General features: G+C 49.4%; 1 protein-coding gene across 5 annotated transcripts in view; it reads right to left on the bottom strand.

Moving 5' to 3' along the window:
• LOC128114694 (core histone macro-H2A.2) overlaps window positions 1–12,115 on the bottom strand; it is a 51,161-nt gene that overhangs the window by 6,151 nt on the left and 32,895 nt on the right. For all 5 annotated transcript variants that reach the window (XM_052744879.1, XM_052744880.1, XM_052744878.1 and 2 more), the window contains exons 5-7: window positions 9,679–9,789; window positions 7,809–7,908; window positions 3,029–3,118 (exon numbers count right to left, since the gene is read on the bottom strand). In XM_052744879.1, coding sequence (XP_052600839.1) covers window positions 3,029–3,118; window positions 7,809–7,908; window positions 9,679–9,789 — 301 coding nt within the window. The remainder of the gene's footprint in view (window positions 1–3,028; window positions 3,119–7,808; window positions 7,909–9,678; window positions 9,790–12,115) is intronic.

Raw genomic sequence — 12,115 nt, 5'->3', positions numbered from 1 at the left:
GTTGCCTCTGTCCCCAGGCTTGGTTGTGTCCTTCACTCCCCAGCTCTTTTGCCCATCTTTTCTGAGCCTCCATCATGCAACTGGGTAGCCTGGATAAGAGATGCATTGTGTGACCCTGGGGCTCTCATTGGCTATAAATCTCTTGATTCAGGGCCACATTTGACACCCACAGCACAGCGCGTATGTTGGAGGCTCAGCATGGACTGGTCTGGCTTGGAGAGCATGCCTGGAGTCACACGGGCTTCCAGCAGGGTCTGGCAAGGGCAGCTGTGTTAGGGCCTGGACTGTAATTGGTCCTTTTATCAATTCTAAGAGGTAAATGTTTTCACATGTTTTAGTATCTTTGTATCATGACTGCTGTCAGCTTGCAGGAGACCTAAGCTCTTCCAGAAATAAAATGCATGTCTTTCAGCTGGTTGGCAGTGGCACACGCCTTTAATCCCAGCACCCAGCACTGGGGAGGCAAAGCCAGGTGGATCTCTGTGAGTTCAAGGCCAAGCCTGGTCCACAGAACAAGATCCAGGACAGGCACCAAAACTACATGGAGAAACTCTGTCTCAAAAAACAACAAAACCCCAAAAAACAACAACAAAATGCATGTCCTTCATCTGCTGAGGTCAGGTCCCATGAGCCTCTGTGTGTGAGAATTTAAGCAGTCCTGGGCTGCCTGTTTTCTGAAGCATTGGCTTATAGCTCATATTTCCTAGGCATTTTTCCCCCCTCATGGTGGTTTGAATGAGAATGCCCCCATAGGCTCATGCATTTGAATGAGCTTAGCCTCCAGTTGGTGGAACTGTTTGGGAAGGACTAGGAGGTGTGGCCTTGTTGGGGGAGGTGTGTCACTGGGGCCTGACTTTGAAATTTCAAAAGTCCATGCTGTTCTTAGTTAGCTTTCTCTCTGCCTCCTGCATGTGGATCAAGGCGTGAACTCTTAGCTACTGCTCCAGCACCATGCATGTCTGCCTGCAGCCATGTTTCCTGTCACGATGGCCACAGACTCACCCTCTGAAACTGTAGGCCCCCAATAAACTCCTTCTTCTCTAACTTGTCTTGGCTGTGGTGTCTTTTCACCACAATAGAATAGCATCTAAGACACCATCCAACTAATGCCAAGATCATGCGCAGAACTTGCTACCCTTCTGTGAGGCAAGGTCAGCTGCTACTCATCTTATTTTGAAAATTGGATTTTTTTTTTTTGGGGGGGATCATATTTGTGTGTGTATATCTGCACACACGCATGCACATGTGCATGCAAGAGCATGTGTGTGCACACTAATGCATGTAGGTCCCAGTACACATATGTCAACACGGGAGCCAGTTCTTCCATGGAGAGGGTCCCAGGGGCTGAACTTAGGCTTTTAGCCCATGGTGGGACTCTTCACTGGCCGAGCTATCGCATCAGCTTCCACTTCCACTTCCTTATAGATGCCCGTCCACCTCTCCTCTCGGGCAGCTTTCATGGTTCCTCTTGACTTCTGAACCCCCGACTGGCCACTGTGATGGGCCAGGTTCAGGACTTACTTTCATTTGTTTGGCCCAACATTTTCAACCTGAACTTGCATTTAATTCTGGAAAGTTCCCTGCTGAGAACTCTTTTAAGGACTACTTTACCTTTCACTCACAACTTTTGAATGCTGCTTAAAAACATGTCAGAGCTTCTTGCCTGGATGTTTTTCTCTCACCTTCCCAGGCACTTGCTGGGAGCCTCCTCCAGACCCCAGTCCCCCAGACCAGGTAAACTCTTCAACAGCTGACTCAGAGCTCTGCCTGAGTCCTAAGGACAGAGGGAAGCCAGCACTGTGGCAGGATCCTGACAGAAGCTACTTAGAGGACAAAGGATTTATTTCAGCTCACAGACTGAGGCGACAATGTCCTCAGTGGAAATTACTTGGCCTCCCGGGTATTTCCAGTCAGTGACTATGAGGTGGCGGGTTACCCAGGATCAGAAAGAAGAACGTGAACAGGAACTCTCAGGCTACAATCCATTAGCCTATGGCGCCATCCTCACTTCCCCTAGTTTGGCCTCATCCCAAAAGGTTCCCCAACCTTCCCAAATACTGATGCCTGCTGGGAACCAAGTGTTCAGATACGTGGACCTACGGGGGGCATCTCACATTTAGTAACTGTGAACAGTGTGGCCCAGGCCCAGGTGAGGACTCTCTGCTCTCTCTGTCTTAGAAGGCACAGGTCTTGCACCAATGACAGCCCTGGGTGGAAGGCTGTGGGAGAGGTTTTTTTTTTTTTTTTTTAATTGTGTACAGTGTTTTGTCTGCATGTATGTCTATGTACCTTGGGACTGGAGTTACAGACTGAGCTGCTGGGAGGGTGCTGGCAATCGAACCCGGGTCCTCTGGAAGGGGAGCCAGTGCTCTCAACTGCTGAGTCACCTCTTTAGTCCCAGCTATGGGAGTTTTATTCTGGCTTTTTCTTTGTCAGTACTGGGAATGGAATCCAGGGCCTCACACATGCTGGGTGGGTGCTGTACCACGTGGTGTAACCTCATGGGGATGGCCACTGCTTTGAGCAGTGATCTGTGGTCATGCTTGGCAGCAAGTGTCTTGGTCCACTGAGCCATCTGGCCAGATGCCACCCTGCTTGCTACTCTGCTTCACCTCAAGCCTTCAACAAGGCCACACTCACTCTGACAAAGCCATGCCTCCTAATAGTGCCACTCCCTCTGGGGACCATTTTCTTTCAAACCACCACAATGTGTGTGTGTAGAGGCTAGAGGAAGTCTTGGTGTTATCCTCAGGGACACTGGCCACCTCCTTTGAAACAGACTCTCACTGGCCTAGACCTCACCAAGTAGGTTAGACTGGCTGGCCAATGAGCCCCAGGGATCCTCCAGTTTCTACCTCCCGACCATTGGAGTCACACGCCTGTGACAATGAATGTGACTGGCTTTTTTACGTGAGCTTTAGGGATGGCGTATCCTGTTGTATACAGTGACCGTGTATGGATGTGGGAAGCTGGAGACTGCAAGGGTGCCCTTGAGTCAGGCTGAGATGCAGCCCAGACTCACACTTACCTTCAGCAACTTCCAAAGGGCCTTGGGATTTGCGAAGCTCCTTTACTGTTTCCAAGAACTCTTTACCCCCAGCCTTTTCCAAGGCTTTTCCTACAAAGAAGAACAATGGAGGCCGTGGTGAATGATCTTTCAATAGATTCATATTGTTGGGCATCTTAGTAACTTAAAACTAACTTAAAAACTAGGAATGACATGTCCCATTTGTTACCCTGGCTTGCCAGTGGTTACTGGCGGCACTACACAGAGGTCAGAGAGACCTCTAGAGAATGACAATCTTTGTTAAAGGATACACACACACACACGCACACATGCAGAGGCATGCATGCAAGTGCACGCACACATTCGGTCTCTCTCTTCCTCTCTTGTACTGCTGAGTAGAGAATCTAAGACCTCCCCCATGCTAAGCAGATAATCTGCCACTGAACCACGTCCCAGCAAAGTGGAACACCCCAATCTGAAGATCCCAAATCCAAACCTTTCCAAATCCCACCACAATGGAGCTAGTGCAAGACTCCACACCTGGAATCTCATGGGATGGGTGGATCGCTGTCAAAACCCAGGGCCACTAAAAATATTCTGTAAAATCACCTCCCAGCTAAGTGTGAGACACGTGAGGGGAACCTCTCTCTCGGGAACACTCTCGGGAAGGTGTCATTCATTGCCAAAACACTGTTAAAAATCTGTTGAAGTCACTATTGGTGTTAATAATAAGTTCTTCTAAAAAGCATTTTACAAGCGCATCTATTTTGTATGTGTATGGGTGTTTTGCCCGCGTGGATGTCTGTGCACCCTGTGCATGCATGGTGTCCATAAAAGGCTTCCCTCAAGTGCTCTTTTCTTGCTTACTTATCACGATGCAGGCAGTGGGGATAACAGCAGTTGGCAGTTTCGGCCGCAAAGGTGGTTAGGCGCTGACTGACAGCTGGGCTGCTTGAGGGCAGGAACCAAGGGGCAGGGCAACCCAAGGGTCCTAGACACCCCAGGCCCAGGAGCTGCAGCCCTGACCATCTGCAAGTGCTGAGGAATCTTGACGCCTAAGCCTGCCCACTGCCGAGGGCTGAAGAATCCTAGGTATACAGAAGAGCGGGGACACAGGGCTGAGGGTGCCAACACCCAGGGCCTGCTGGTGTTTGAACACCAGAGGGGGCATGAGCTGCTCCTGCCTGCCTGCTGCGGCCATTCACCACTGTGTAGAGGGTCTCTGGGGAACAGGGATCATTTTGCATTTGGACTTGGGTCCCATCCCCAGGACATCTCATTATGCACATGCACATATCCCTGAATCGTCCCAAATCCGAAACACTTCTAATCCCAAGCACTTATTGTTATTATTCGTCATTGGGATCACTCGGCTCAGAGGTTTCTGTGGGTGACACAGCTTCACTCCGAACTCAGGCACGCACTCACGTATCTCTGGAGAGCCAGAACGCATCGATGAACTTACATCAGTGTCTAGACAATCATTCTCCCCTGGGGTTGTAGATGGGGCTTCTTCCTCAAGTAGCTCAGGTCTCAGAGACACAACCAGGAAATGGTACTTGTGACACCACACATTTCTGAGTCTCATTTCCGGCTCCCAGAAGCCTGGAGACAGTTGGGGACTGAAACTGGCACCTAAGTCCAAACTGCTGCACTCTGCATTTGGGGTCAGGGGTCAGATGGAATTGTGTGGGAGGCAAGGTGAGCCCACTCTTCTCCCTAGCTTAGGGGGTTAATTAAGGTTGACAATGAAGTGGGCGTGGGGGCTGTGGCTCAGTCTGTGTGGGGCTTGCCTGGAACGCAGGGAGCTATGGGTTCAGTTCCCAGCACAGAATAAACGGGGCATGGTGGCTCACATCCGTGCTAGAATTACACCAATTCCCAACCACCGAGGAGTGCTTAAGCTGACATCATGGGGCATCATGACAGTCCCTCACCAAAGGAGACGTAATGCCACAATGGTGTGTCGCTGGCCATGGAGTCTTGTCCAGGTGTCTTTTAGTGCTGGGCATTGAACCCAGAAAACGCTCGACCATAGCGCCATCCCCCTAGACCAATGCTGTGACCCTTTGATACAGTTCCTCAAGTTGTGGTACAACCCCTCACCACCATAAAATTATTTTTATTGCTACTTCATAACTCTAATTTTGCTACTGTTATGAATCATAATGTAAATATCTGTGTTTTCTGGTGGTCTGTGTTTTCTCCTTGTGTGAAAGGGTCATTCTATCTCTAAAAGGGTCTGTATCTACAGGCTGAGGACCACTGCCCTAGACCCTATTTCTTGAGCCCGAATGTCTTGAAGTCTCTAGAACTACCATCAATTTAAACAGATAAACAGGTAGAAATGTGTTTAGTGAGACTGCAAGCGATAAAATCCAGACTGGGGGAAAATCAGCCTGGCTTCTCAGCAAAAAGAAGTGTGGGGGCAGGAGAGGCCACAGGTTAAGAGACTCCCCCCCACTCCACCCCGCTTCACTGTGTGTGTGTGTGTGTGTGTGTGTGTGTGTGTGTACAGGTCAAAGGACAACTTGGGTGAGTTGGTTCTCTACTTCTACCATGTGGTCCCGGGGATCAAACTCAGGCCATGGGGCTGGCTGGCAGTAGATGTCTTTACGTTTTAATTTCTGTGCTGCGGATTGACTCCAGGGTTTTGTGCATAGTAAGCGTGGGTTCTACCACCAAGCTACACTTGAATCGCCTAGCACAAGACTTAAAAAACAGATCAGTCAGGGCCTGGGCTGGACAGCATGACTGGCTTGGGCGCGGGTGGTACAGGATGGATTCACGATGGTGTGTCTCCGAGTAACGCGGCAACAATAAAGACCCGTCAGTTAGGGAGTAGGTGTGAGCTGGTGTGACATCCAGCCCCGTGCCATCTGGTCTCCAGAGCACCTGTGAGTACGACTGTATCCTCACTTACGGATGAGGAAATGGAGGTTCAGGGCGGTTAGGAAACACACCCGAAGTCACACGCTAGGAAGTGACCTGTGAGTGCCTGGAGGGAGACCAAGGCGACTCAGTGGTTGGTCACCTGCCTGCCTGCCTGCCTGCCTCTCAGCCCATCTCACCTCCTCTGACCACCAAGAGGTCAGCCACAGGGTCCACCAGTGGGGTCCAAACTTGACCTTTTGCTACCACAACTGGGCACCCCACCCCACCCTGCTTCAAAATAGAGAAGCACCTCTTTTGATGTTTTGGACACAAAAATGCAGAACTCTGAGGATGTCTGAAACTGGAACTTGCTTTGCTTGCAATTAAAGACACCAAGCAAAACAGAGCTGGAGATTCGGCCACTAGGGGGCGCCTTTCCACGGTGGGGAGAGCCTTCCTCCTAACGCCCAGGAGGAGGCAATGTCGGGGGTCTGTCATATGGCAAGACACAAGACTGTTTTTGTAGTTCTGTTATCGCTGAGCGCCACCCCACCTGCTTTCCAGCACAGCAAGTGGCCTCTGGTGCCCGAGATTTAGTGAGTCCAGCGGTCTGGGGCCACCACCTAGGGATGAGCGGCTAACTATGGCTTCAAACCACTCACCCCAGGGCCAGCCCTGGGTCCCGGGGTCCAGGCCTTTTCTTTGCTCCATGTGCCCTTCAATGGAGGGTTTAGAACAGTTCTGTATTGTGAAAATGGACCCCATGGCAGCAAATGGACCAGAGAGTGGCCACTGTGTTTGCTGTTACTTCGCCCGCCTTTACCTCACTGCTTACAGCTTCCTTCTCCACTCACGGCGTCGGCACAATAATGCCGCCTTAGAGATGGCTTTCTACATGCCCTTTATCTTTTTTTGGGGGGGGGGCGGGGAGGGGAGAGTACTGAAATAGGATCTCCATATGCAGTTCATAACCCTCCCGTCTGCTCCCTCAGGGCAGAAATTACAGTGGTGTACCCCCCAAGTTCCCGTATCTCCGTCCCTTTCCTTTTCACCAACCGCATTCTCGACATGCGAGCTTTAGAACGCATGCGCGGTGGAACCCAGAGCTTGCGCAACCACGTTCATAGTGGCAGCGCTCGGGATGGCCTCACATGAAAATGACCCAGGTGCCGCCATCAGCTACAGAATGGAACCCACAAGGTGGCATATTTACGCAGTGAAATGCCACACAGCCAGGAAAATAAACAAACACACTCAGTAGCTTGGGGAGGGTTTTGCAGACACTAAGTTGGGCTAAAGGAGCGAGGTTCGAGGAGCATATGGGGCTATTTAAATGAAATGCAAAACAAGCCCCATCTGCGCCATTAGAGGACCGCTTTCCTCTACAGGAAATCATAATAAGGGGTGGGACTGGAAGGGCTTCTGGTGAGGGTCTGCTCCCCAGTGTGCTGGCTGTACAGCGGTGTTCACTCTTTGCTTTGAGACAAGGTCTCATGTAGCTTAGGCTAGCCTCAAACTTCCTACATGGTCAAGGACAATCTTAAATTTCTGATGCATCTGCCTCCACCTTCTGAATGCCACTATCACACACGTGATAGAGAACACCCAGCCTATGGCGTGCTGAGGAGTGAGCCCGGGCTTTGTGCACACTACTAGGCAAGTACCTGAGCGCGCTGAGCTCGGTCACTTTGAGACAATGTCATTAAGTTGTACATAAACGGTCTGTCTCTATATTGCACCCTAAGAAAAACTTCACAAAATTTGTGTAGAATCAAAGCAAAGTCTATTCCTCTCCAGTGAGACCTTTTTATCCCACAGAGAGACATTTCCACATGGGACCTCAGGCAGAGGATGAGTGAGTCCATGAGAACTTGTCTGGACAGTGGGCTACACCATGACACCTCTCCAAACCCCAGCCAGGCCTTACCTATCTCTTCCTTGAGGTCGATTTCGGCTGTGGTTGGGTGGACGATGCCCTCCACCCTCATGGAGCCAATATGGCTGATGTCACTTTGGGTCAGGGATAGCTGCGTTAGGAAGAGAAGACGGTGAACAGGGGCAAGGTCAACTCCCGCTGAAGACCATTTTAATGTAACCGTCCGCATTATTTGTCTCAACTATTCAGGTTGACGTTCAGCACGGGGGCTCAAATTCTCAGCTATTTGTTTGGTTTTGAGATAGGGCCTCAGGTAGCTTAGGCTGGGCTTGAGTTCACTTAGGTAACCCATGCTTGCCTTCAGCTCCTTCCGCCTCCACCTCCTAATGCTGGGATTATAGGCCTGGGTCACCATGCCAGGCTTCCAGGTGTTTGCTTTTGAGCAGACTCCAAGTTCAGGAGTTCTTGAGGCCTGAGAGCGCGAACAGGCAGCCTCCGCTGCCAGGACCAGAAACAGGCTCTCCCTTCCTCTTTTTTTCTTTCGTTCCTGACCCTGGTGGCCTCGGTCTCCACGGACACATCCCCTCATTAGCTCTGTGTGGAAAGCAGCCCGAGGCTTGCTCTCTTCTCACCCAAGATAGTCCAGAACATCTGGGGAGGTCAGTAGTCTTGCTGTGGAGAAGGAGTAGACTCTGGGTTCCCACCTTGCCCTACCTGTGACAACTGCCTCCTCCCCAATCCTTCTTCTGTGCTATGGATCCACGCAAGGCCTTCTGTGCGCCAGGTGAGCACTCTATCCCTGAGCTACATCCTCAGCTCGAGTACCATGTTCCTGGGGCTGTCCGGTGTGGTTTTTTTGGCAGAGTAGGATGAAGAGCATTTCCCACTGTTTTCCTAACATGAGTGGGAACTTTCTGATACTCTAAGATATGTTTGGGAGAATGTTCATGGCCCTGGAGGGGGCATGCATCCCACCTCTTTGCAGCTCAGTTTTCTTTGCATCAGAAATGAATAAGGAACCCGCTACATCTCTGCTCCCTAGAGACCTAGTGATCCCCAGCTGTCTGGATGGAGATGTACTTGTTCGGCAGGCTGAGGACAGGCAGGAACCAGAGATCCGGCTCTCTGACTCATTGGCTATTTCCCTGTGTGTCTTATTGCAGCCCGGTTGACTTGACAGATAAACCGTCTGCTCAGTGAATTCGCCGTGCACAGAGATGAATTATTCGCATATCTGGCAGGATGCTGAGATGTTGCTGGAATCCATCCTGTTAGGTTTTTATTTTATTTTATTTTTTTTCTGCAGCTCAGGAAGGCAGGCAGACTGAATTATTGACAAATAATTCATTTCTAGCACCCGGCACATTCAAGAAACATATATTGCTATTCTCTCCCTCTGTTAAATGACATTTAATCTTGGAAGCTAGGCCTCTTCGATCCTGGCTGGGAGTTAGCAATGGATTTTTCTTGGTGGGTACGGACATAATTGGGGCTTGGGGATTTCCCCAGCAGAACCAGGAATGTCACCTATTGACCAGATTCTCTAGGCTGACCTTAGGTTGACCAGCACAAGCCATTCTTAGCACCAAAGATGTAGTTTGCTCTAGGAATGCATATGTCGCCTGTTCCTTTAAAAATGAATAATTCGCTGGGCGGTGGTGGCGCACGCCTTTAATCCCAGCACTCGGGAGGCAGAGCCAGGTGGATCTCTGTGGGTTCGAGGCCAGCCTGGGCTACAGAGCGAGTTCCAGGAAAGGCACAAAGCTACACAGAGAAACCCTGTCTTGAAAAACCAAGGGGGAAAAAAAAGGGATAATTCAAGAGCAGAATGGAAGAGAGGAAGGGACGGAGGAGGCATGGTGGCCTGTGAACAGGGGTGTATACAGACAGGCTCACTGCAGCCCCGTCCGGAGTTTATTACCTTCTGCCCCAGAACGAGGCTCTTGGAAGACAGGATGGTGAAACCGTCCCCCGGCCCATCTTCCGAGGTGGAATTTGATGTTCCTTCTTTATCGCCGTCCTTTGGTTTGGACTGTGGGTGAAAACCGGAGGGAAAGATGAGAAAGAGTCTGGACAGCTTTCCTCTGTGACCGCAGAATGGTCCCTCCACGGCTGCCACCAGCTTGGGTGTGAAGGGAAGTGGTCAGGTGGTAAATTCTGGATGATTTGTTTTGCAGTTATTGTGGGCATCATGTGTACGCTGCTACTGAGCTACACTCCTGGTCCCTCTCTGCTCCCTTCCCCTCCCTCCATCCTCCTTCCCTCCTTCCCTCCCTCTCTCCCTCCCTCCCGACCTCTCCCATCTTTTCACTGGCACACACACAAAATAAAAGGTTTCATTATGACATTCACACAGGTATATCATTGTACTTGGCTCATGCCCTCCACTAGCCCCTCTGCTGTTTCTTGTCTTTACTGTGGGGAGGAGGGGGTTGTCTACGGATTGAACTCAGGGCCTCACGTCAGCTAATCAAGTGCTTGTGAGCCACATCCCAAACTCTTCTGTGTCGGGGGCCAGGCCAGGGGACCAACAGGTAGCACTGGGACTCGTGGAACATGGCTGGGCTGTTGGCAAAGCCACGCCTGAGTGAGCCTTGGAGAGGCAAAGCCCCGAGGATGAGGTGTCCTGAGGGCCTCATGCTGTTATTGAGCAGAGCTCTGACTGTTGCCTTCGTGGTCACCACATCCCTCATAATCCATGGGTTGTATGAAAACTCTCAGGGGGCTCTAGTCCCTCACCAGGCAGTGTTACTAGTACTTAACAATAATAGTGATTGACATTTTCAAAGCCTTGCTGCTGGAGCAGATTAATGGTTCAATCACCACCCTTAAGAAAGAATTGAGACATGTAAAATTGTCAATAAGGTTAGGTTAAGATGTTTTTGTTAATGGCTTTGAAGCAGAAAATCTTGGGGAAGAATTTAAAGCTTGTAAAGACACACTTTTAATAGTTGAGCAAGGGACTCATTGAGGTCAGGGAACAAAACAATGGCAGCCTGGCCATTGCTGGCTGACAAATCTTTCTTGCTAGGATGGGCTGGTGATCAACGGTGATGATTAATTCCTTGTACCCATTTCTGCCCTCAGCTTCCTGATATAAATAATTGCTGATGAGTGGGTATGCACCCTGAAGATTTAAAGTAGAGCTGATTGACTGTTTTTCATAAATAAAAGTTGAGGTTTGTGATTAAGATTTCTTATAAGAGTAACTTTTGAGATAAATAATAAAGTGATTGATCTTTTCTTTGTAGCCGCAAAATGCAGCCTGCCAGCAAGAGAACTGGCTGAGAAAAATACCTTGCTTGCTTACACTCTGTTAATCTACAACAAGCTGCTTGGACACGAATGTATGTGGGTTTTTGGGACAACTTTTTTTTCACCTATAATATGTAAAATGTTTGATCATGTAAGGAATATGGAAAACATGCTGTTTTTTCACTTGTATTCATTGTAATCATTCACATGAAAAAAAATGTAACCATACTGTAATTTTTATACTGCTTGAAAGTTTTTGCTGGGGTATATAAGCTGTAAGGGAAAACTAAAGTTAGTTAGAAGGAAGACGTCGAGAGAGACAGAAGGGAAACATCAGGGTAGAAAGACAAACAGAAAAGGAATAGAGTAGAACCAGTAACAGTAAGAATAATAAAATGAATAACTGAGCTTTGGCCTTCAGAGAAGTCCTCGTGTGTCTGTCTGTCTGTCCTGCTATGCATCTCCTCTTCAGTTTCTCTGACCTCCTGAAGGCTTGCCATGCATCAGCACCCTAGGTGAGATCCTGTCATGCTGAAGGTGCGTGCGTGTTTGTGTGTGTGTGTGTGTGTGTGTGTGTGTGTGTGTGTGTGTGTGTGTGTGGTGTGTGTGTGTGTATTTTTCCCTTTTTCGCCGGCCCCAGAGAGTTAAGTTTTGTCCTCTTTTGCGGGCCTCATAGAATTGTCTTACTCCCTCAGATAGAAAAGTCAAGTTGAGTGATTAGTTCACCAACTCTATGGGTCCCCCTCAATCCCTGAGCTGCTGAAGACTAGTCCTCATGGCAGCAATACTTCGTTGTTTCTTTTTTTTTTTTTTTTTTTTTTTTTTTGGGTTTTTCGAGACAGGGTTTCTCTGTGTAGCTTTGCGCCTTTCCTGGAACTCACTTGGTAGTCCAGGCTGGCCTCGAACTCACAGAGATCCGCCTGGCTCTGCCTACTTCGTTGTTTCTTAATGGAGGGAAACAAGAGACAGCAATAAAAGGGAAAGAGAAGGGTGTTGTGGAATAATCTTTATGTACACTGTGAAGATGTGTTGCTCTCATTGGTTTAATAAAGAGCTAAATGGCCCATAGCCAGGCAGGAGAGCCAGACAGAGAGAACTTTGGG

Source organism: Peromyscus californicus, unplaced genomic scaffold (assembly GCF_007827085.1).
Source record: "Peromyscus californicus insignis strain IS unplaced genomic scaffold, ASM782708v3 Scaffold_19__1_contigs__length_69161282, whole genome shotgun sequence".
Classification (NCBI taxonomy): Eukaryota; Metazoa; Chordata; class Mammalia; order Rodentia; family Cricetidae; genus Peromyscus; species Peromyscus californicus.
This window is presented reverse-complemented; position numbering and strand designations above follow the sequence as displayed.